General features: G+C 35.5%; 2 protein-coding genes and 1 non-coding gene across 3 annotated transcripts; all 3 read right to left on the bottom strand.

Moving 5' to 3' along the window:
* Positions 1–2,564: 2,564 nt before the first annotated feature.
* Positions 2,565–16,960, bottom strand: LOC121416105 (galactose-1-phosphate uridylyltransferase-like). The gene is made up of 11 exons (XM_041609561.1): positions 16,792–16,960; positions 14,579–14,748; positions 13,627–13,705; positions 12,865–12,913; positions 10,684–10,813; positions 10,102–10,158; positions 8,986–9,108; positions 8,056–8,188; positions 7,754–7,837; positions 5,925–6,079; positions 2,565–3,660 (listed from the first exon to the last, which is right to left on the bottom strand). The coding sequence occupies exons 1-11, from the start codon at positions 16,829–16,831 to the stop codon at positions 3,583–3,585; spliced, it is 1,098 nt and encodes a 365-aa protein (XP_041465495.1). The 5' UTR covers positions 16,832–16,960; the 3' UTR covers positions 2,565–3,582.
* A 4,512-nt stretch (positions 16,961–21,472) lies between these two features.
* Positions 21,473–21,545, bottom strand: TRNAI-GAU. Its single transcript has one exon. It is a non-coding gene; the product is annotated as a tRNA-Ile (tRNA).
* A 1,493-nt stretch (positions 21,546–23,038) lies between these two features.
* On the bottom strand, positions 23,039–26,451 carry LOC121416104. The gene has a single exon (XM_041609560.1). The coding sequence runs from the start codon at positions 25,565–25,567 to the stop codon at positions 23,669–23,671; it is 1,899 nt and encodes a 632-aa protein (XP_041465494.1). The 5' UTR covers positions 25,568–26,451; the 3' UTR covers positions 23,039–23,668.
* Between the last annotated feature and the right edge of the window lie 218 nt (positions 26,452–26,669).

Here is a 26,669-nt window from a genome sequence, read left to right as displayed (position 1 = left end):
CCTTGTATCAAGTCAATCCATTAAGGTACATGTATCTACAGAACCTTAATGTCTTCAGGTATTCACCTTTCAGTCTTTCCAAACATATGGAAGGCTTAACAAAACACAAGGTTACTCCACAAATCAACATGCTAAACAAATAAGCTGATCACATTCATTCAAGGGCTTGCAAACTCCAAATCAAACATATATTAGCCGAGATGAATACTCACTCTAGTAAACTCAATTTGTTTTTTAAAATGTATGATTGGGCTCAAGGCAAGGGTTCAAGGTTGATTTGATATGTTTGTCATGATAATGTAAGCAAGGATATGATAATACATGTGATTAATAAGGTGCCAATTCCATTTCAAAATGCTTCTAAAATGATGAAGGTGCATGCATGTGAAAATTGGGGAAAAAGAACATTATAGAAAACATAGAAAATTGTACTGAATCATACAAGTACATCTTTAGATTGTTACACCCTCTGTAAATGAATATAACATGTAATATACCCTATATACAGTTGTGCTCAAAAGTAGTGAACATCACAAAATACACTCCTTCATGCTGAGTGTTAAATGTAAACATTACAATGTTAAGCGAGCCAAGAGAAACAAACATTATTGAATGTTATATATTATCACCCGACTTCAAATTTTAAATATCTAAAACATGGCAGAACTTGAATACTTTCACAAACTTTTGAGCACCACTGTTATATGGAAATGATAGTCTAAAAGTATAAAACTAGAACACAGCAAAACAAAAAAAATACATATATTTTAACTCTGAATATGAAGCAAAAACAAAAGGTAAGGCATACATGCAGCTAATACACTGGTAATACTAGGTATAAGGTTTATACATGCACATGAAACATTTCAATGGGGAAACTGATGAAGATAGGTTTTTGATGATTTTAGTGGAGAAAACCCTTAAAAATTCACTTCAGCCACATCAGTGTCATCAAATTTAATATCAAATTTTAAAAACCCTGAAGAAAACATTAAAAGCAGAAGAAAATCCCTCAAATGCAGTGCATGCTCTTCTTTGGCAGAATAGAATCGTTCATTTGATTTGTTTTGGGGTATTTTTATTGTGGAATTTTGAACATCTTGCTCAAATGAAAAGGGATTTTACATGCAATAAATTTCCAGCAAAGCTAGACACAATAAATGGCATTCAAAAATATAAGAAAAATGAAATCACAATCAGGAGATGAAAAAGAAGCATCCGGCATGCTTCTTGAGTGTAAATAATATTTTGCTTCTATATAGCGCTTTACCTATTAAAGAATGATGTCTCTTTAATAGCGCCTTTCAAATATATTATTATCGCATTATTGGATCTTGGCATGCCTGCACACAATGTATGCAGTTTCTCCACTCCCTGAGGAGCATTCCGATAGTAGTTTCAAGATTCAATTGCTAGGCATACTACATAAGATTGACGCCTCGCCAAAGGATTCTCTGATAACAAGGAGAAAGACGGAACCGGTGCACCATGATGCTTCCACGATTTCAAATTTCAGAGTTTCAACTAGGATAAGTAATTCTTGACATACAAAAAGTAATTCCAGTGGATTCACATCAGATTAATTTCCCAATAATTCCACTTCAGTGATACAAACATACAATTTGGTACAAATTCTCAATGTAATTTTTTTTTCATAGAAAAAAATATAATTGCAGCATTTTCTTGTAAATAGTTAATATTATCTGTACAGGTAACTTTGCACTATTCAAATATATTGGGATCACAGAGACCTACATGTATTCAACTTTATTGGAAAAATCAAACTTGAAGAGGTATATGCCAAATTTTGCATAAAATCTTGTCTAAAACTTGTGTCAACTTTGGCAAACATTTGACGTACTATAAATGTAAGATCAACTTCTGAAAGTATACCTGAATTAAATTTTTTTTTTTAGAAGGGGTTATAGGTTGGGACATGTACATGTATAACACAGCAAAATCAGTCTATTTTTACAGACCAGAATCAAATTTCCAGTTGATTGTAAGACGTATGATTGACTTTAAAGGATAAACGGTTGACTTGAAATCAAGTCCATTTGTGTGCCTATACTTGAGCAGAGATGTTTAAAATATAGCATGTAACCAAGTCAATGAATGTACAATGAGTAATTCATTTGAAAAAAAGGTTTCTGATGAAAATATTCCTTATAAAGAAGGCAAAAAAATATAACTTGTTTCAGCAGTTTCATATCTGCACAGCTTTGGCAGTATTGACACTATTATTTACTCGCACACCTGTTCTATGTGGAGTTTAATATGTGAATATGATAACTTACAAAAATATATAAAACATTGCAAATTATACACCTTTAAGACATATCATATGCTCTAAAACTTTCAGATTTAGTACTGAGAGTACTTTGAGATTAAAACTAAACTTGACTTTTGCAGCAATACATGAGTTCATACAAAGATATAGGCCATCAAAGTCATGTACATGTAGAAACTCAAAGAAACTCATAACATCATTCCTGGGGTCCGTTGCAGAAAGAGTTACGTTAAAACGCAAGTCAAAAAATCAACCGCAAGTCCCAAATGCGCGCTGTTGATTGGTTGAAAATCAAGTTGCGCATGATTTTTAGAGTTGCGATCGATTGCAACTCTTTCTGCAACGGGCCCCTGCTGATGCTATTAAAGGTACTAGGGAGTTTTCACTTCCACGAAAGCATGATGGATAAAAAACTTACAAAATCTATTGTCAATTTCCCTTCATGACAATGAACAAACCAAGAAGTTGTTTGTCAAAAATTGGTGAATCAGAAAGCAGTTAAATTCTGGATTCTGGAAAAACGACATACTCGCAATTTTTCATCATCCCAGAAATTTTAAGAGGAAACTGCTGTTCTGGTTGGCCAATTTTCGACAAAGACCTCCCAGCTCTTCATTGGTATTGGACAGGCATTTTAACAAGTTGTTGAATCTGTCATGCATCATGAAAGCAAAAACTCCCTATTATTGCCTTCGTAACTCCTTTTAACAACTGATATAATGGATTTGTACAATAAAGTGTTTTTTATTGTTCGGGATTTCATTCATATGTAGGGAAGCCCTATGTCCGCACACCTTACAGAATGACTTCAAATAAAACATCACAGTTGATTCAATATTTATAAAGGTCTCACATGGTGTCATCTTATTTTAAACCCTCATATGATTTGGAGTACAATTACAAGGAACAAAAAGAAACCCTGTCATATTGCAATGGAGCCTTCATTTAACTCACATTGGGGTTTTGATGCAGACAACTACAATTTGAAGCCTAAAACATTTTCTGATAGTTTGACTCAGATTCCAATCCCTCTCTTTTATCATTGCATGTCCTATTTGATGAGCAACATATCAACACCCATGCAGATACAGCACACTGACCTAGGCAGACTTAGTCGCAAGGTCGCAACATCCTAAGTTCAACACTATGTCACCAAACACTACAGAACCCTTTCAAGCCATGCCAATAATCTTTCTGCAATAAGTATTGCACTTGTTAGTAATACCATATTGCTTTGAAAAAACGCTTAAGTGGATAATGAAGAGTTGCACAAGAAGTCCCTTGGATGGCTATCATTGGTCCGAGTTGTTGACCGATTGGTCCTTTAACTTATAATGGACATCGGGAAGTGCCCTTAACTTCTGAGCAGCCTGGAATAGCAGAAATAAGAAAAAAAAAGAGATGTCAGGGTTGAGTGGTATAAACACTGACATGGGGAGTGTTTCCATGAAGCAAACTTTCACTAATTGGTTGGTTATGAGCCAATCAGATGCAAAGATTTCAGTAGATTATAATAAAATCACAGACTATTTGTTTCATGAAATGTTCCCCAGATATGGGTCCAGTTTCATGAAGACATGTTATAACATATTATGCACAATATCTATAACAAATTTACTTTCAGCCAATCAGATTGAAGGATGATAGTTGTAGCTTTTAACTTTTATTGCAAAACTGTTACAAGTTTTAAGAAATGGGTCCTTGATATGACCCCGGTGGGGTCACTCAGCCGCAGAGGGGGACACGTATGACCGTTACCACAAATGCAAGTGACCCCCTATTGCAGTCAATTTCAAGGACATTTTGTGAAATTTACCCCCCTATTTTCACGCAAAACAAGGACAAAATTGCGGTAAAATGGTACCTTGAAACACCCCTAATTATAAGATTGTAAGGACACTTTTGCCCATTTCGCAAATTTACCCCTATTTAACGTATTTCAAGGACAGGGCATTTAACACCCTTTCCTCATTAGAGGAAATTGCAACACAGGCGTCAGAGTGCTCAGTCCTTAAAGATGACCAAGAGCCAAGTCATAATAATCCAAAAGAACTTTATTTTTCTTGAAAAATAAGAAAAGTAGAATTCTTTGTAAAAATAAATGTAGAGTTGTCCATATAAAGATACAGAGCATGATGCGCGCACCCTCTGCGGCTGGTGACTCGGCGACGGATTTTACTTCCCGTAATCGTTCTCCCCTTTTTCCTGACCCCTATTTCCATCAGATCGAGGACAGTGAGCACCCCTATTTTCACTACTTCGAGGAGAGTTCTGTCCGCGGACGTTCCGTGAAATTGACCCCTTTTCCCGCGATTTTGGTAACGGTCATGCGGTCCCCAAGTCATATTGAGTGACCCCACCGGGATATGACGAACCTCAGCAACATTCTGCAAATTTCAGTTTACTCAGGTAAATGCATATAGATACATCTTTTCATCGAAGTCTAAAACAGATGGTTATAATTTAATAGAATTTTTCAGAGGGGGGCAGTCACCAAACTGACCATCAAACATATCGCACTAAAAAACAAGGACATTCAGACACCCATTTCATAAACAACTGACATGATAGCAACTCTTGCCAACTCCCATGACAACAGAAAATTCCTGTTTTCTGATTGGTTCTTCCAATGAAAGTTGACATTATAGCAAGAGTTGCTTTCATTATTTTTTTTTAAAATAAAATGGGGGCCCTGATCTTTGCTGAGTAAAAGCTTTCAGCCTATTTTTGATAAGTTTTGGGAAATCCCCTAAAAGTACATGACACTATTCCAATTCACTACAAGATTTAACTAATGTGTATCCACTAACACAGTCAAAGGATACCAAATAAAAATGTTGTGTTGGGGTAGGCATTGTGATTACACTTGAAATATATAAAATATGTGAGTTTTTTTTTGTAAATACAGTATAAACCCCAATTCTCAAGCATGGAATAGACTGAAAATTCCAAGATGTTCATCTGTAGCTGTATAACATCCATGTACTAAATTTCTAAAGCAGGTTAATTGTTAACCCTATTTTTTAAAGAAATATAAAAACAACACCAAAAGATGGTAAAAACAAAGCATTTTCAGTTTGCATTTCAATGATTTTTTTTTTTAATCCATGGATCCTGCACTTCTGAAACACTGGAATATTAGATTCAAATCACATAAAACACCTTTTATCAAAGCTTGTGGCAGGCATAAAAGGTAAATCAATATAATTGCAGCAAACAATTATATAATGAGAAAGTCTTTGAAATCAAGGGTAATTGCCACCATATTATCAGAGATCTTTACTTGGTACATTGTATTTGTGAAGTCATGAAATCTTAGCTGAAAACTCATAGCACCCATGACCAGTAAATGCAGAGAAGCACATGCGGAACATTGTATTAATACTGCTTGGAAAAATACCCAACATTCTATGGAATTCTGTGTTTATTTTGCTAATTTCTCAGCAATTACATATTTTCTTCCACAGCAATTTGACACATATATTTTTATTTTATTATTTACAATTTTTTTTTTATTGGATTCTGTTCAAACTCACTTTGAGAGCATTACTACAGCTGGAGTTTCTCATTAACCTGTGTAACCTCTCTTGAACTTTTTAACAAGATTCAAACATTCAAATCTGATATAACATACCTGTTCAGCCGTGAGATCTCTCTGTGCTTGGGCCAACATCTCATATCCAACCATGAACTTCTTGACTGTAGCTGAACGTAGAAGAGGGGGGTAGTACAGAGCATGGAGCTGCCAATGGCTGTTGTCTTTACTGACATCCTCCCCTGTTGGAGCACCTGTATTGCAATTAGGAATCAAGGAGGTATTACAATTAGCCGTTTTGCATCCTAAAATAATTCAATTTTCAAGGGGGATCCCAACTGATATTTAGGATAAATGTCACATCAAGCACAATGTGCCATTTGAACATAATATAACACATTTATCAATTTCAAATTAACAAATTCATTATCATTGTACAATATTGTAATCATGAAGGTAACTTAATTCATCTTCTCAGGAAGTTGTAACTTTTTAAAGGGTAAAGTGTATGCTGAACAAGAAATAAAATTTAGAAATATAGGAACAAAACTCTGAAATGACCATACTTTGATATCACTATATCTAACGCTGTAAAAGACACTTGCAGCGGCGTTTGTCCACATCGACCAACAAAGACATGTAGCAGTTAGCAGTCGATGAACATGTTTGCCCCTTCATGTGACATCAGATTAACTTTAATATCAGCTATACTTTGATATTTTGTTGTAAGATAATATAGTATTGATTGTTCTGTCATGGTATATTTTGTATATTGCATTCAGTTGACTGAATATTGCAAGGTGAGTGCTGAATATCATTATACATGAACCAACCAACTAAAGGTCGTCTAATTCGTAAATTGCTGCACTTAGAGCACTTAGGTCGGCCAGTGATCACCTTCACCTCACATATTCATTAACTCGTACATTAGCTAGTGACAGAAATTTTACGGTGTCGGCTTCAAAATCCTGGAACGACCTGCCACTTATAACTAGACAGTCTCCAACATCAGCAATTTTCAAAAAGTCATCAAAAACTCATCTCTTTCGTACTTTGTAATTTCTAAAATATTACATTGAATTAATTCATCATAAGCACTTTGGGCCTATTGGGAAAAGTGCAGTACAAATAATAAGTAATAATAATAATAATTGGTGGACACCTATTTTGTCCTATTTCTATTTGGTCTCATCCCGCATGGTCCAATCCTAGGACATCTAAAACCAATTGGTGTTCTAACCACTTTGTTTAATTTTCAGTATTGCAATTTCACTTTTGTTCAATATCCACTTGGTTTTACTAACACTACTCTTTGTGATTAGATGGCCTGTTTATGAATCAAATTTTTATTTGAGAGAGTGCAACATAAACTGATAGTACACCAGACGGGTTTAGCCATGCGTTATTAGACAATCCGAGAAGTACGCCAGGGTGCTACATAAGCAATTGCCCGATTGCCCTGGGCAAGTAAAAGTTAGAGTCAGGCAAGTGTTTTGAAGTAAAGACCAAAACTACTTGGTCACACAGAAAGCAAAATTCTCACAGTAGAATGACCAAAATTAGGATCGAAATGATATGTTGACCATAATTTTGGTCATGGCAAGCAAGATAAAAATTACTTTGGAAAAATAAATACAATAACTCATGTCAAAAGAGAGAAAAAGGTCAATGGTTTATAAAACCGCAAAATTTTCTTTTGAAGAGAAACTTTTTTTCAAGGATTTTTTCGGCCAAGTGAAATAGATTTTTGGCATTTATATTCCAACTATTAAAAAATCTACTTGCCTGACTGGGCAAGCGTTTCTAAAAAGTTATGTCGCACCCTGAGTACGCCAACTTCATGTACTTGCAGACCAATTGAATAATCAAAATCATCTATCAGTAATTATTCTCACACTGAAATATCATACTGCATTCATTTTACATACCATGCCAGCCCATGGAGTACGGGAAATTGGTCTCAAAGAGATTGTCATATTTGATGAGCAGACGCTTTGTGATGTCTGCCAGATCTGAAAAGAAAAAAAATGGAGGAAAGTAGAAGAACTCTTTCATGAAACGTGACTCTTTCATTAGTTCCTTCATTTGCATACCAACCAGGATGTGCATACAGGTGTTTTGAAAAAAATGGACAAATCGTTCTTATTCTATATCCGACTTTTATGAAATTCTGAGTGGTATGCTTGTCTGATTTCAAATCAACTTCTTCCCGAGTTGGACTTGTACATACCATTCCTCTCCTCATTAGTCAGGTCTGGCAGTCGGAGGACATGTCGCCGTGGTAACAGCATTGTCTCATACGGCCATGTAGCCCAGTAAGGTACGACAGCCATCCATGTCTGGTTTTCAACTACTATCCTCTCCTGCGAATGAAAATGAGTCAAAGAAATTATTTTCTGTTTCTTCTTGATAATGAAATAAACACATACGGTGGTATTATGATAGCCATTGGTTAGTCAAACCTGGGGCCCGTTTCATAAAGCTGTTTGTATAAGGTTAAAAATGACATTACGCTTGACTGGTGACCCTTTCTTGTGTGTAATGATATCCCTATGTAATTGATTTAGCACCTGAGAACAGGTTTCAGTTGTGTGTAAAGATGTGCGTAACTTTACAAACAGCTTTATGAAACACCACACCGGGTGGGCGTTTCATAAAGCTGTTCATAAGATACGAATGACTTTACGCAAGACTGGTGATCCTTTCCTGTGCTAAATGATATCCCAGTATAATTGATTTATGACCTAAGAACATGTCCCAGTCGTGCATAAAGTTGTGCGTAACTTTACAAACAGCTTTATGAAACACCCACCGGGTTAACTTAGTCCATACTTTTATGAAGTGCCAACTTATTCATCAATTAAAATCATTCTTATCCTGATGTAAAAAGCTGTCAAGAAAAGAATAATTTGAGTCCTGAAATGAGAAGAAAGAGAAATTACAAAATATGAATTTTGGTGAATTAATAATAATTATAATTAAACACTAATACGGTATCTTTGCCATCCAATAGTAACTACTAAGGTAGTAATGTCAAACAGCCAGTCAAAATCTAGGAATCTACCAGAAATTACAATAGGACGTCAAAGTTACCACAATGGTAACTGCAAAAGGGCCCTGATTAGATTTTGAAATCAAAAGTTCAAAGGTCTATATCTACCTTCTTTTCTGCCTCTAATTTGACATAATCCAGCAGAAGTGGTGTCCCATGTTCCTTTAGATAATCCCTCTGATAAACGTCCTTTATCCTCGGCTCATTGGGCATGAAGTTACTCGCCCACATCTGGATAAAAAAGACACCACCAGAAAATCATACTGATGTAAAGAAATGCATATACTGTGGTCACTAATGGAGATTTCACTTAGCTTCAGTTTATTCTCCTTGTTGCATAAGTGATGCATCATGATTTTAGTAAACATCAGTCACTATACATAATTTACAGATGTGACTCGGTATGCAGTCATGTCAGTTTCAAATTCTTTACTTTAAATCTATGGTTGCTGCATGAACAGTTTTTGTTCATTTCGCTCTTTATTTGCATGACGTTTCTCATTATGCTATTAAAGGCACAATGTGCGGCTCTATGCCTTGATTGAATGGTCTGCTATGAGACCATCTCTGCTATGTGCAAAGAAGTATGAGCGAAATCTGTAGAAAAACTTCCTGAAAATACTATCACCACTGCACTTGTTAAAACAGCTACATTGGACAGAACTATCCTAATGCTATCCTAGCTATTAAAATGTGGAACGCTCTTACCCCTTTATATGTTCCTGCACTACCCCACCCCCTCCCCCTGCAAACAACAATAAAACCAAAAAATGAAAATAAGAGCACCAACCCCTCCCCCCAAAAAATTAAATATGAAATAAATAAAAAATTTAAAAAGGAATTCAAAAAAAATGAAGCAAATGAACAACAAAATACTGAACAAATAAACACTGTGTTATGAAAGTTCAGGTGTCTTAATTTTCAAACACCAAGTGAGCAAACACATTTGAACATTAGAATTTACTTCAGATTCTTATGAAAACTGCTGTCAATGTGATTGGTCTGCATTCTGTACTCTCCTCAAATTGGTGGACATGGATGGACTACTGTCGGCTTATGCATCATAATGTCAAATGAAATTGTTTTTATTTCATATGAATTAATGTTTATAAAATTGAAGAAATTTGTGAAATGGAAGAAAATAAATGTTTATATGAAATGAAAAAACAAAATATTGAAAAATATATTATTCCTAAGGAGCTTTCCGATACTAAGACAACATACCTGACAATGAGGGTGAGGATTAGAGCATCCCATCACAGCTCCTTTGTTTTCAAAGATCTGTAGATAGACAGATTAAAATAAAAGAGATAGACAATGATGGAGGCAGAGATAGAGGGGGGGATGAGTAGCTCCCCAGAGAGTAGAAATAATGCGCATACATTGTGGGTGGGAATTCCAAGATCTGATAACCGAGGTAATAATAATTGCAATGTAAGCACTTGGTAACATAATAAAGCGCTATATAAATGTAACTATATCACTCTGTATTATTATCATTATTATGAAGGTGAAATGTATTTCCAGACAAATTATACAACGATTTATAGAAGTACAGTATGAAGACAAAGAAAAACCTATCCCTTATATATCAAATTTAGAATTACACAAATACAAGAAATAATACCTGCTACTATGCATCTGTTGAAATTTGTTTTTTACATGTATATATTCAGCATAAAAAGATTTTAATTTCATCTGAAACCTGGAAACAAATGAAAAATATAAATTACTTTATTTCTTGGTTGGTGAAATTTGAATATATTTTGGAGCGTGCAATACCAAGAAAAGAAAAAGGACTCTTACCTGAACCCATTTGTATTTAGCACCAAAATCTGTGATAAGCTCCGCCCACTTGTCAATCACTGTCCTGATTTGGTCCAATGACATGAGAGGGAGAGTGATGTCTGACCAAGGATGAAAACACATCACCTGACTACAATGAGAAAAAAACATAAACAGAGGCTGAAGAGGAATCTTATCAAATGGTTAATAATGTGCAGGAACATCTGTATACTGTTTAATACAGTCTTTTAACCCTAAATCTCCCGGGGTATTTTGATTCTTGTCATTCCGGGGGGGGGGGGGGCCATTATGGCCCCCCTTAAGATCTCGGCCGCCAATCGCGCGAGCGACGCAAAAATTTGCACGCTGGTAGTGTGCGATGTAATCTACAAGGCTGTATGGTAAAATTTTCCAAAATAATGAGATTTTATTTTATATGAATTAATTATGCTAATTTATGCATAAATCATACTTTTTGCTCTAATTCACTAAATAAAGCTCCTAGAATGCTAATTTTTGGTAAAAATTTTCTTTGTAGCATTCTTAACAATCGTAATTCAAAAAAACTTTGGTTTGGAAATAAATTTTTTATGTATTTTATTGTTTTATTAATTTCTTATGTATTTCAATGTTTTATTACTTTTTGTTTTTTATTGTTTTTTCAATGGAAATTGTTCCAGACATAATTCTGATCATAAACAAGGCAAAATTAATTAAGTTTAATCAGTAAAAGTAGAAATAATGATACATTTATGAATTTTGGCTAAATACGCAATTAGCATTGGATTTGTACATGAAATCACGTTTATGAGCAATTTTGGGTCTGACATGCACTTGCATAATGTTGCGTAATGTCGTAACCGTGTGACCGGGCGTCACAACTTTGGTCTCAAAATTTGCGCGAGACTTGAATGTAAAAAGTCAGAGAGCTGCGAGGTGAAAAAATTTCGCGCAGCAGATATATCGCGAAAATTGTTGAGGGGGGGCCATTATGGCCCCCCCCCCCGGGAGAATTAGGGTTAAGTGTTGAATGATATTATACGGCTTTACCCTGGCTTTAGCCAGAGTAGCTCTACAATACTCTGTTATAAAGTTAAAGGTCAGGTCCACCTCAGAAAAATGTTGATTTGAATCAATAGAGAAAAATCAGACAAGCACAATGCTGAAAATTTCATCAAAATCGGATGTAAAATAAGAAAGTTATGACATTTCAAAGTTTCGCTTATTTTTAACAAAATAGTTATATGAACGAGCCAGTTACATCCAAATGAGAGAGTCGATGATGTCACTCACTCACTATTTCTTTTGTTTTTTTATTGTTTGAATTATACAATATTTCAATTTTTACGAATTTGACAATTAGGACCTCCTTGCCTGAAGCACAAAATGTTAAAATAATGGAATTCCACGTGTTCAGGGAGGAATGAAACTTCATTTCACATGACAATGACGAAAAAATAAAAATATACATATAATAAAATACAAAAGAAATAGTGATGTCATCAGTTCCTCATTTGCATACCCACCGAGATGTGCATATAACTGTTTTGTGAAATGAATCGAAACTTTAAAATAACTTTCTTATTTTACATCCAATTTTGATGAAATTTTCAGTGTTATGCTTGTTGAATTTTTCTCTTTTTATTCAAATCAAGTTTTGTTGGGGTGGACTTGTCCTTTAAATCTTGGCAAATGAATATTTCTTTATTTTTGTGTATGTATAGCAATTGTACTGCTGTTATTCAAATGTTGAATGTATGTCATTGTATTTATGGTATATTCATTATATATTTCCCGTAAGTATTCCAGCTGTTAAATCAGAAAACTTAATTGCATTTATTATCATTGTTATTTTTTAATTTCCAACTTTGGTAGGTTGGTTACCATATTTGTCATATGACAATACTACACACAGTACATTTTCATTCTTGTTTTTGAAATGTTCAATTATATCAATGTATGTTGCTTAATACTTTATTTGTAAAGCCCTTTTATACAAATATCATTAAGCATGATGGCTACTGATCAGGTGCACAAGCATTTAACAAATGGTAGTCATTTATAACACCTTGGATATGGACCCCTGACCTTGAGGTTCAAAGACGAGCGACTTACCCACTGAGCCACAACACCTCAGGATGGTGAAAATTAAGATAAACTACTTGTTTTTAAATATTTGATTTTTCTAAGAATTATGCTTACCATGTTCCAACTGCAGGAGCACATTTCAAGAGATGATGCTCATTTGTACCTGGTATGAAAGATGTAAAAGACCAAAGAACATTTTTTTAAATGTAACAGTTCATTGACATAACATTTTATAACATTGGCAATAGACTCTTATGTCTCAAATCGCAATACATCATGATGTCTGGTAAATAGTAATAAATCTTGGTCAGACACAAATTGTTTGATAGAGAGATCATTGGCAAATATCTGCCTGATTTAAATGAGAAAGTTTTTTTAATAGTTCTGGTACATGAATTTCACCCTATGGAACGATCCATATGCATCTAGATCATAACTATAGTGTTCAGGATTTAAAGAGTGCTCAATGAAATGATCTTTCAAGACTTGGGCAAGTATGTAATTTATAAACTGATGTTAGAATTATATTACACCAAGATTTTATGTCAATTGCTTGGTCTTTAATTCAAGAATTTGACTGTGTATTTTGCCTAATATTTATGACACCGCTCACCCAAAATTCATATTGGAGTTTGGATTAGAAGGTATGGCTTTTTATACCTGCGGATCTTTAAAACTGTCATAGAATATTTGATGAGACACATTAATTGCATATCATTTTTCATCAAAAATGTGAAGTCAAAATTTGAGAATTCTGGCTTGAACTTGGTTTAAAATAAGTAGCCTCATGATATGATTCTGATTTGAGTAATCTGAGCAAAACAGTTTTACTTAGTCGAAGTGTTGAATGGAATCTAGGACCTGATCTCTACCTACCGGGTGTTGGGGCTCCTTCTTGTAGAAGAGCAGGAAAGTCATTCTCAAACAAAAAGGTGCTCTGGTAGTCTGGATTAACCTGTAAAAAACACGTAGAAAAGAGAGTTCAGATTGAGGTATGCAGAGAAATATCATATACAATTTGCCAAATCTACAACAGTATATTACATATAAGTATGAAATAATAGAAGTTCAACTTGATACATTTTTTTTTTCATTTCTTTAGTTTATATTGGTGTTTTATTAATTCAAAACTCATTGATCTATATGATTCATTCATTAATTCAATTAATTGATCAATCAATCATTCATTCATTCTATTTTTGGGCGGGGGTGTTTATATTCTACCTCGTTTTCAATAAGCACTTTAATAAGATACTATGAAAAATAGCAAATAGGAGGCCATTAAAAAAGAGACATCTTTAAGTCATAAGACACCCATAAGTTTTAATGAAACCAGATAAGGACTGAACCTGCATATATTGTGTTCTATGGAAATGTGTGCTATTGAATTGGACAGTCTCCAACAGGTATAACAGAATGGGAGTGTATTTTCTTTTATACAGCTACAACCCTAATGAAACTTTATTCAAATATTGATGCTATACAATAGTGCTGCATATCAAGTGTGAAAGCAGTTGGAAAACATTTTGTCATGTGCATAGGAGAATCACAACCTATGCCTGTTGAAACCAATGCACTATTCGTAAAAAGAGAAGGGTGTTCACCCGGTGCATTGCATCTGCGGCTCCCAAGAAGAATTTCCAGAAAGTCAAGAGAAATCAGCCTTCAACTGTAGTGATAATCAAAAGTTTGATAGTGGGACTAAACAGCCAAGGTCACTGAGAGGGAATAGAGGTCAATCAAATGGGCCTCACCAAGGCCATATCTTTCAATTTCTTTTGACTAAATTGAGCCCCGTCAGCTATGAACTTTGACCTGTAATACTTACATCCCCATGAGCCCTGGTTGCTCCAGGACACAGCGGGTTCTTGGGGTCATGCCTCGGGATATTCTGCTCTGTAGGTTTCTCTACTTGACCTTTCCAGGGTCGTTTCATGCGATGTGGTGATACAAGGACCCATTCGCCCTTCAGGGGATTGTAACGGATATGCTGATGCTCTGATATAAAAAGTTTTTAAATGAAAATTGTTAAGTTTGAAGACAAATAACAACAATTTCAGACAGTCATTCACATTTGGAATGGGGCAAGTCCAAGAAAAGGTAACCCTAGAAGGCAAAATTACATCTTTAATTCAAGGAGTTATCTTTGGTTGGGTAAGAAAGCCCAAATGTTGAATTTTATATCATTAAGAAAATTTTGATAATATGCATATTTATGCTAATTTGGGGCACCTAATTTGCATAATTGGTAAAATGGGCGTTACGTATGGGACAATTATAAAAACTCATAGAAAATGAAAACAAATCTTCCGAGATTTAGTCATGGACCTCCTAACATCCTATTACTTTTGAGGGAAAAACGTGGTGTCATCTAATTAATTATGCAAATCAGGTCTTGTCCAAGGATGGAATGTCCCATACGTAACATTTTGAGGATGTTTTTTTGTTATTTCTCATAATACAATACTTGTATTGTTGCATCTCTGGGAAGTTCTAATTTATTAAGTATTAAAATGTTATACCACAAAAAGTTTCAAAAATAGAGTTTACTTTTTAATTAAAAGTTACTTTAAAAATTGTTACGTATGGGACAACATTACGTATGGGACATTTACACACAATGTCAAAGGGGAGATTTGTGTACAAAGTGAATGGAGAAAAACAAATTTCAAGAGTGCTCTAAAAAGTGATTATTTACCTTTTCTTTAGTTTTTAAAGACTGATTTGTTATGAATACTGATAAATGAATACAATTGAAGCTAAAAAATTGTGAAAATGGAAAAATATAAAAAAACAAAAAACAATAGAAATAGATAAGGAATTCATGAAACCATGAAAAACAAGGGGAAAAAATGTTTAAATGGCTTATTTCCCTTTCAGTCATATCAAATATGTCTCAATAGAACATTTTAAAAGAAACTCTTTTTTTATTTCCATATTTTAAATTATTTCAATTTTTTGAATTATGGGAAAAACTGTGTGCATTCTCTATGGGGACAAAATGTCCCATACACAACTGTCCCATACGTAACATTTCATTAATTTGTTTAATTAGAGTCTGTAATTAGAGCGATTTGGCTTATGACATGAAACTTGCCTTATGTATACTAGAGTATTGTGACTTCTATCACACTAAGAGTAACTAAGTAACAAGTTGTCAAATGAAATACTTTCAGAGAATTCTCAACTTGAAAAAAATGTTTTTAAAATTGTTTTTCTTCTGTGTCCTATACGTAACGGCACATCTTTTCTCTCGAAAAGGTCAAGGTCATATGTCACATTTTTTGCATGATTATTCTTCTCCTAGATGTCTACCATCATGAGGGTATTCTCAAAGTCAATTAACACTATTTTTCAGGTCATTAAAGCCTCTAAAATGTCCCATACGTAACACGCACGAATTCTTGGACTTGCCCAATGATATTAGTTTGTGGCGATATTCCATGGCATGAGTTTATAGTGACCTTAGATTTTTGTTCCAACACTCGATTCCATATGAACATTTTAAATGGAATTTTAGTTAGAGGTATCAGACAAAAGACGTATCTTGTCTCAGTATTTTTTAAAATTTGTTATACAATGACCATTTGAACATTAAAGATAAATGCCAGTTGTGGTAACGATCTCAAAATGACTTTTTACAGAATCCAATATAATGACCACCCAAGTGCCTGTAGTGTTTTTATGAATAAAAAATATGTGCCAAAGGATTCTGGAAGAAATTGTGGAATTGCTGAGTAATAAGCAAAATAAGTGCGGATTTAGGCACTTCCGTCGGGTCTTTATTCCCTTCCAGTTGCATTAAAGTAAAATCATATGTGGAAATGCCTGTATAGACTATAGATTCTAACCACGTCACGGCATGTGCATAGGGCGTATCACAGTGCATGTAATTCTTCAGCACACAAATCCAATGGGGTCTTCACAATTTCGTGATGGTACTCATTTCAATTGCACAGGAGCTAAATCGTTTTGCGAGGTTCGAGGTTAACCTCGGCCTCGCGTGAAGGCATCCTGATCACTGGAAGATATTATTCTTACCATTAAAATCGAAAGGAGTATTCGCTTTATTAGCTGCCATATTTGATTTTCTCAATGATCTACGTCCTGTAGGGGTGTAGCTTGCCTGTATATTAGTGTAGAATACTGTACTTGTCAGGAGAATCCCAGGAGCTGGTCGCGTACGTCGAGCGGTACGTGAGGCAGGTAGGAGGGCATCGGGGCGGCGCCACGTACTAGACTACGTAAACATGAGAAACATGTTGCACGTGGACGTCGGATTTTCGGGGCGTGGCGTGTCACGCCTACATTGGTGCGCCAAACCAGGACACGCCCATGATCGAGAGTGATGTGTGTGTGTGTGGGGGGGATTATTTATAGGCCAAAAGGCAGTTTTTTTCATTATTCCATAATTTGCCTTCTGTACAGGGTGACCAGATTTCACAAAATGAAATACGGGACAATTGACGCTAGATCAACCAAGAAGCCCAGTGAAAAAACAAATATATGTAAGAATTAATTGGAAGGGTGAATGAATGAACGAGAAAAAAAGAGAGATGAATTGAGAAGGAAAGAAAATAAAGGAAAAATAAAAGAAAGTTAGAATAAAAGAAGGATGAAAAAAGAATAAAGGAGATAAAAAAGGTTTCCGTCATTCCTTGAAAGAAAGAAAGAAAGAAAGAAAGAAAGAAAAAGAAAGGAAGGGAAGATTAATAAATGTGTGAAAGACAAAGTAAAGGAGAGAATTAAAGGGAAAAAGTAAGAAAAAGGCGGAGGAAAGAAATGAAGGAAAGAAATTCCTTCATTCTCAAAGAAAGAAGAAAACAGGAAGGGAGGGAGAAAGGAAGGGAAAGAAAGAATAAGAAAAAAGAATTAGAAGGAAAAAATGAAATAAAGAAAGGAAGAAAGAGAGGGAGGGAATGAAGAATGAAGAAACGAGGAGAGAACGAAAAAAAAGAAAATAATGGAAGGAGAGAAAAAAAACAAAAAGAAATAGATAAAGAAAGAGACGGAGGGAATGAAGAATGAAGGAACGAGGAGAGAACGAAAAAAGAGAAAATAATGGAAGGAAAGAAAAAATAAAAAGAAACAGGAGGAAGAGAAAAAGAAGCCAAGGTAATTTTAAGGTTAGAAAGAATGAAGGAAATAAAAAAGGAAATTTGATAAAAAATGAAAGTAAGAGAAAAAGGAAAGAAAGAAAAAATGTACAGAGAGAGAGAAAAAAATGTTCAGGAAAGAAAGATAGGAAATAAAGATAGATGGAACAAAATAGGGCAAGCAGGAACGATAGGATAGAAAAGAAAGAAAAAGGGAAAAAGTTCAAACTTCAAGCAAAAAAAAATCCAATGATCTAATGAAAATCAGAATGTTATTTGGTGTTTTTTTTTAAATGTGTTTTACAAATTTCAAGAAGTAAAATGTTTTAGAAATAAATAAAATTTCAAAGTGAAACGTATTGTCAAACTTAAAAATTAGATAAAATATCGCGGCATCATACACACCAAAATTCAAAATGAAAGCTGACCTTGATCATGTGACCTTAAACTCGCACAGGATGTTCAGTGATACTTGATTACTCTTATGTCCAAGTTTCATGAATCAGATCCATAAACTTTCAAAGTTATGATGGTAATTCAACAGATACCCCCAATTCGACCAATGTTCATTGACCTTTGACCTTGGTCATGTGACCTGAAATGCGCACAGGATATTCAGTGATACTTGATTACTATTATGTCCAAGTTTCATGAATCAGATCCATAAACTTTCAAAGTTATGATGGGAATTCAACAGATACCCCCAATTCGGCCAAAGTTCATTGACCCTAAATGACCTTTGACCTTGGTCATGTGACATAAAACTCATGCAGGATGTTCAGTGATACTTGATTAACCTTATGTCCAAGTTTCATGAACTAGGTCCATATATGACGTCATTTTAAAAACTTAACCTCAGGTTAAGATTTTGATGTTGATTCCTCCAACATGGTCTAAGTTCATTGACCCTAAATGACCTTTGAACTTGGTTATGTGACATGAAACTTTAATAGGATGTTCAGTAATACTTGATTAACCTTATGGCCAAGTTTCATGAACTAGGTCCATATACTTTCTAAGTTATGATGTCATTTCAAAAACTTAACCTCAGGTTAAGATTTGATGTTGACGCCGCCGCCGCCGTCGGAAAAGCGGCGCCTATAGTCTCACTCTGCTATGCAGGTGAGACAAAAACTGTTTATCATGTGAGATTGTTTGCACCATTGAGAATTTGCTCTGATCCTACATGCCTAGGTTGTAGCCTGCCACACACAGGCAGGAGGTAAGTTCGTTTGCAATTAATGAATTAACCGTGAAGAAAATCATCGCAGAACTTGCAAAAATTTACAGTTATCAATTTAATTGTTGTCTCTGTATCGTCATCCGTTGGTTATTTAATGAAAATTCGTCACTTTATGTATTAACTACATTTTGTTCAATATTCTGAAATATGGGACAAATAGGCGTCCCGAGAAGGGTTTGTTGGGACGCCGGGACAACGGAGCAAAATACGGGACAATCCCGGGAAATACGGGACGTCTGGTCACCCTGAACGCTACACAGTGTTAGACTTGTAAAAAAATATATAAAGAATTGGAAAGAAGGGTGAATGAATGAAAGAAGGATGAAAGAAAGACAAAAAGAGAGAAAAGGTTTCCGTCATTCTTTGAATTGAATATAAAAAAAGAAAAATAAACGAAGGGAAGATGAATAAATGTGTGAAAGACAAAATAAAGGAGCAAAAGAAAAAAAGTAAGTAAGAAAAAAAAGGAGGAAAGAAAGAATGAAGGAAAGAAAAATGTTTCCTTCATTCTTTGAAAGAAAGAAAGAAACACACAAAGAAAGAAGAAAAACAGGAAAGGGAAGGTTGGGAAGGAAGGATGGAAGGGAGGTAAAGAAAGAATAAGGAAAATAATTAGAAGGAAAAATAAAATAAAGAATGAAAGAAAGAAAGAAAGAAAGGGGGAAAGAGAGGGAGGAAAGAATGAAGGGATAAGAGAATAGATAAGAACGAAAAGAAAAAGGAGAGGAAGGGAGCAGGAAGCAAAGACAATTTTTAGGAAAGAAAGAATGAAGGATATAAAAAGGGAAATTTAATTCAATTCAATTTTATTTATTTCACTTCCATCAAACAAAAACAAATTGTATACCATATAAAAATAAGTATTTGTAAAGAAGGCAGGTAAGAAAAAGGAGGAAAGAAAGAAAATGAACAGAGAGGGAGAGAGAGAAAACTCAGGAAAAAATATAAGAAATAATGGAACAAAAAAAAGGGCAGGCAGAAAGGATAGATGAAGAAAGAAGGATAGAAAAGAAAGAAATAGTAAAAAGTTCAAACTTCAAGCAAATAATGAAACCATCGAATCATCTAACAAAAATCATAATGATATTTGATGTTTTTTAATTACGTTTTTAAAATTTTAACAAACTAAAATGTTTTAGAAATGAATATAAAATTTCAAAGTGAAACATTGTCATCTTAAAAATTAAATGAAACATCGCGGCATCATACACAACAAGACTCAAAACAAAAGCTAAAACAATTATATCTATAGTTAAAGTGAAAACTCAATAAATCCCCCACCCAATTACATCTCCAAATCAGTAATCTGTGAATCCATAATATAATTATAGATATTTTTCGCCGATTTAGTGATTATTTTTGTATATAATACTATCATGTCATTGTTTGCACCATTGAGAATCTGCTCCGATCCTACATGCCTATAGTAGTTATCGATGTCTCTGCTTCCTATTGGTTATTTGATGAAAATTCGTCACTTAAATAAAAGTACAATATTCTGATATACGGGACAAATAGGGGTCCCGGGAAGGGTTTGTAGGGACGCCGGGACAAAGGAGCAAAATATGGGACGATCCCGGGAAAATCGCGGTCAGAATAATAATGTGCATATAAAAATGAATTAAATTCATCCCCCTTTTTCTTCCTCTTGAGCAGATTTTAATTTCACTAACTTACACGTGCAGGCAATGCGCACGTAAAGCGCGAGCGAAACTTTCAGTGGTGTTCATCTCAGAATACAATTCAGGGCCCGCAGAACGGTTTTCAAAGAGGTGAAGGGGGGGGCTGAGCCAAAAGTGTGGGGGTGGACTGACCATGCAAAAAATCACAATCTTATGGTCATCTTTACGTTTTTGTACACGGTTTTGGAAAAAAGTTGGGGGCTAGCCCCCCCCCCCCCCCGCTTCCGCGGCCTCTACCATTTGAGAGCTAAAATAAAAATAAATATTTTAAAGATAAACTGATCTCAGAATACTACTTTAATTCCAATAATTATTGGCCTTTTGTTATTCACTTCCCCCTTCATATTAGTCTTTCATTTCCTCCTTTTTCTTCGCATTGTTTTCTTTAAATTCTTGATTGAATTCAATTCACCCATGCAGTTATATCTTCTCTGTAGAATACATTCTTTAAAAGGAAAGGATAATTAATAATAAAAAAAGATTTCATATTTTCTAATATGAAAAGTGTAACGTCACAAATGACAGTTTATTTTGAACAAAGGGCATATTTTCATGTCAAAGTGCTTTTTTTTGTCCATGGGAAATTTGGGGGAATGCCCGCTGTCCCGCGACCGGTTTCAGTATATTTTTGAATTACACATGCTATTTGATATAACACATATTTAGAGATTTTAATATGAAATTTTAAAAAGGGAACGTTTTGGTCGATATGAGGCTCGAACTCATGACCTTCGCGTTATCAGCACGACGCTCTGCCGACTGAGCTAAACGACCTTAGCCGCCCATGCCGAGAGAATTGTACTTCATATAATGACTGACATATTGTTGAAGTTAAACGTCAGTAAAGTCGATTCTTATAATTTATTTTGTACATGCCATTCTACGTACCGGACATACACAAGCACTGTGTGACAGAAGCAGACTAGCCGACTGGATACAGAGTCTACTGGGGAGCGTTTCATGAAAGGACTTGTCGGACGTTTTATCCGACAGTTACTATAGTAACAGTGCCTCTCAGCCAATCAGAATCCAGGAAAGTTGTCAGATCTGACAACTTGTCGGACGAAAATATTGATGAAACGCCCCCCTGCTCTCGAACCGTGGGTAGGGCCGTGGACCGCGGACCGCGCGTGGCGTGGTAAGTTTTTTTAAATTTTGCTTGTTTGATTGAACACTGTGTATTTTAGCTGTTTGTAGGACGAGTGTGCACAGGTCACCTTTAATCATGTTAATTGTAGTAGAAGGCAATATATATCAACGAAATTGAACAGTTCTAACGCGTGTTTTATTAGCCCTTTTTGGCTTTCAATTCACGTCCAGTCCCGTCTATTCGTAATCGTGTGGCCTGGGGATAATAATTTATCACAAGTGTAGGATGGGGGGTCGGGTGTCCGGACACTTTATCTTTTTGAAGCCTTCTTTTTTGTCTGTGGATTACACTAAAAATATGAATTCATTAATTGTAATCATTTTCTATTTTGTTCTTTATAATATTTCCTAACATTTTGTACTAAAAATTGATGAAACTTCGCTGACCAGTAAATTTTTCCGAATGACATTCTAAAAATAAATTGATCGTCCGGACACACAACCCGTCCGGATACACAACAACTGGGTATACAGTCATGACAGTCACACTGACAGTGATAATTAGACCAAAAGCTTCGGTCTCTGGTAGGCACGCTCACGGAAATTTTCAACTCCAATGAAATTTCATAAAACTTACCTCAAAAGAAAGATTAGATATTCAATAAAACATTTCCTTACTTGGTTTGTTGAAAAACTCGGAAAAACATGGAAATCAGATTTTTTACTAAAAATGCTGCGTCTATTGCCTTTCGTCGGCTCGAAGAGAGTCGCATCCAGCCAGCGCGCACGTGACCCACCTTACCAACGCTGGGCGGGTCCGAGCGGGGAGCGTATGCGTGGAGCCATGGCATGGTTACGGCGCGATGGAGCGCTAGGCCTGCAATCCTCATTGGGACAGCGTAGACGCGTCGCGCACATTACATATGCATATTCATGAATAAATATTGTTTTTTCCCATGCATAATGAGGTAAACACAGCCGTTTCTCTTCAAATGGGTGTTTGCTTGAAAAATTGACAAATTCTATTTTTAGTTCAGAGGCAGATTAGGGAGGTAAGGGGGGGGGGGGGATATATAGGATGTGCCCTTAAACAATCTTTAATGAGTATTTTTCTTTTTTTGATGGGGGGGGTAGGGCAATCATAATTGGTTAAACATAGCTGGGGTTTTTTGTAATTTTTTTCTTGCCATTTTTTTTTTTTTTGGGGGGGGGGGGGGGGTCAAGCTTAGTGCCTCCCAATTTTTCATGAAAGTCGTGGGTCCACTAATGGTTTAGGTTTGTGTTCCCTTCTTAGGGAGGTTTTTTCTTTATTTTTTCTTTATTCTAGCTCTTTCATTTTAAATTTATTCAAATCTAACCCCAATTTTCTTTTCTTTTTTGTTGCCTTGAATCAGTTTTATGTTGGAGGATTTTTTTTAGTTCCAGGCAAGCCGTATTGTTCGCTGATCCAGATGGGCCTCAGAAAACAAGTGAGTGATAATTATTTATGGTAATATTACTTTAGAAATATCTTTCCTACAATAATAATTATATTAGGCCTGCATTTATGATTTTGCCATACTTAATAGAACAAATAGAAAATTGTCTTACCTTGACTTGGATGTGTAGGAATAATGCTCAGGGGAAAAAGGTTTTGATACTGGACCACTTGTTTTGGGTTTGATCACTCCGGTTATAACCATGATGTAGGCAGTTGTAGAAGCATATAGTGGTTCGGATTCTCACCTTGCTATCAGAGGGTCAATTATTGTTCCAATATGGCCTTGTGTCCTTTGGTTAGGCGTCAATCCACAGTGTCATTATCATGATTATAGGATTTTAAGGTCATTAGAAATTATGTCACAAATAATTTCGGATTGGGTCATATAGAAGAACTCCTCTAATTCGTTGAACTCTATTTCATATTCCTTGCCATTATAGTTTTGAACGACACCATTCCACCACACTTCCACCCCTTTGTTGTCTTCCCATTTTTGGGTGAAATTCTTTCTCACGAGGGAGGTGGGGTGTTTGATCAACATCAGGATATTTTTCATTTTTTCATCACCTTGATTCCTGGCACACTCATTTTCTAGGATCTCATGTAGTTCTTCAACATTACATTTCGATAGGTATTGCTTGTTTGGGGATGGATTAATCAATTGCTGAAATTTAATTTGATTTGTAAGAAAATTTTTCTTGCTTGTCTTTGATGTCTTCTTGGAGAGAACTTCGTCAATTGATGAGGTGCCTTCCATTACACCTTCCTCCAATACATGTTCTATCACTTCTTCAATTTTCTCTCTGTGTTTCTTCTCCTTTTCTGTCAGTGAAAGTCTGTTTGCTTCATTTTTCTCTTTTATTGCTTTTGATACATGTGATGAGAGAATTATATCATGTTTACGTACCTCCTTCCCTTTCTTCATTGCTGAAGTAATTGTTTTCTTTTTCTCTTCCGCAGATTTACATTCCAACCAATCCCTTGTGTCATTGGAGGAAAACATTACCTTGGCTTCCATCTTTCCTACTGAAATGTTTGGTGCTCTATGTAAGAGAGAGTCTGCCTTGGCAAACTGACGTTCACCAGATATGTTTGTAGACGAACATGAAGCAGCAGCTTCACAGAGATCCTGTCCTGGTTCCCAAAACACTCCCCCTTGCAATTGGTCTTCTAGTTGTCTCTTGCACACAATGACACATTCGTGCATCATTTTCTCCAAGATAGGACATAGAGGAGCTTTTCGAGCATCATTCATGTCATCAATGAATGGTATAGCTACACATTCTCCAAAGGCACATCTATTGGTAGAGAGCATTAGTTGAGGATCCATCTCCCAACTCGACATGCAATCGACTGCTTCCTGGTATGCAGTGTTAATTCCAAGAATGTTTTCTGCTGTACCTAGCATCTTCATCCATGGCTCCGTAATCTTGAGTGAAATAAGAGCTAAACAACAAATACAAGCCTGTAGGTGGGGATCTTGAAGATACTGGTACAAAGCTGATTGTAAATCATTTGTGGGCTTCTGAATTTTCTGAAAGTAATTCAAAATAAATGGCATCATTGCAACTAAGCACTTGGCAGATTTAAATAAAATGTTAAACCGATTTCCTACCCATCTTGGGAATGTTGTCACTGGACAACCAGTAGTCTTCAGAAATGATGTAAGAGCAATACCACATCCGGTTGCCTCATTATGGAATAAATCAGATACCTTTCTGATGAGGCATGCGGTATTACTCTCCCCTCTCTTCTTGAAAAGTCTATGATATTTATCTTGGCTTTCACTCTCCTTTAATGCATTATCACATGCCTTACCAAGGGTGTCCAGAGGGTGCATCCCACATCTGAAGCTGTTGATATGACATTCCCCTTTCAGGTCAGAGAGTTTTCTGTCTATTGCAGTATTCACACTCGCTCGATCGGTCATAGTATTTGCTATGCCGTCGAGCAGGGATGGATTCACATCCGATATAGATTCTCTGATAGCACTTATATATTCGTCGCTTGTTCCTCCAGCTTGCTGGCGTAATCCTACCAAGTATGTTTTCTCTTTAGAAGCTAGTTCACATTCTACAAGATGACCAACTCGTGATTTCGTCGTCCCATCGTACTTTAATGTTGTATTTCTTTCCGACACAAAATGTTCCTCGATTTGGTCCCGACAAATTGCCTTCATTTCAGAAGCAAAGCGTCCTTGAGTTTGTCGAGACGGTAGCTCATCCATGAAGGTCACATCACATAGAGTTTCCGCAACAACTCTAATCGCTTCGCTTACCTTGCCTTCTGCGACTCCTAGGTTCTGTAATTTTATTTATAAAAGTGGGGATACAGTAATAATTTTGCATGCAACCTTTATCAGAATGATGTGACATTTGCTCTTTTGGCAAATGATCCAAGGACAGTTAGTTACGGTTAGGGTTTCACAGAAGTTTGTTTAAAACTATGTTAGCAAAATCAATGTGTAGTGTTAGATTTGGGGTTAGCATATTTGGGATTTGCCTTTTTTGCCAGAACAATTGTAATGAGACTTTTAGTTATTAAAACAGTATTAAACTTAAGAAATTGAGTACATGCTTATAGATTACTGAGTCAAAATTAAAATTATCTCAAATGGTTTAAATATATATATAGGAAGAAATAAAACATGCTCTAAAATAACTTCATTGTGAACAATAATTAGGAATGAAATCCTTGAAACCAGTTGAACTGTAGAAGACAGGTAGTTTTGGATAAATAATAAACTATGCCGTTATCAGCATACACATGCTCATAACTTTTTTTGCCCAATTGTTATCAAGGTTTCAAAGATCTTATTCTTGAATTTGAGTGAACTCAAATTGAGTTTGCATTTGAGTGAACTTCAATCCCTTTTAACATCCTTGCTATTAATGCAAAATATAAAAGCAATAATCACTACATTTTTATAACAACTGAAGTAGGTAATTTTTTTTTATCATAGACCAGGGCAACTGTGCATACAAATACAAGCTAATATTATGGTAATTTGGCTATCCCATAGTAATGCTAATCACCAACCAATCAAAATCAAAGACTCCAGACCATAGGCGGCGGAATCGGGGGGGGGGGGGGGGGGGACGTGTCCCCCCTAAATTTGATGACCTTTTTTTTTTTGCTTGTCAATTTATTTTCCTACGTCCCCCCTAAAATGTTTGGGTTGAGAGCCTTTTTTTTTTTTGCTTGTCAAAATTGTTTTGGTTGTCCCCTCCTAAAATTTGGGGCTTCTGCCGCCAATGCTCCAGACAAGTAACCCCAGAATGGCAAAGTTACCATAATACAATATTCTATGAAATAGGGTCTTTGTGATC

The sequence above is a fragment of the Lytechinus variegatus genome, chromosome 5, assembly GCF_018143015.1.
Source record: "Lytechinus variegatus isolate NC3 chromosome 5, Lvar_3.0, whole genome shotgun sequence".
Lineage (NCBI taxonomy): Eukaryota > Metazoa > Echinodermata > Echinoidea > Temnopleuroida > Toxopneustidae > Lytechinus > Lytechinus variegatus.
Note: the sequence above shows the minus strand (reverse complement) of the source record. Positions and strands in the feature narration are given on the sequence as shown.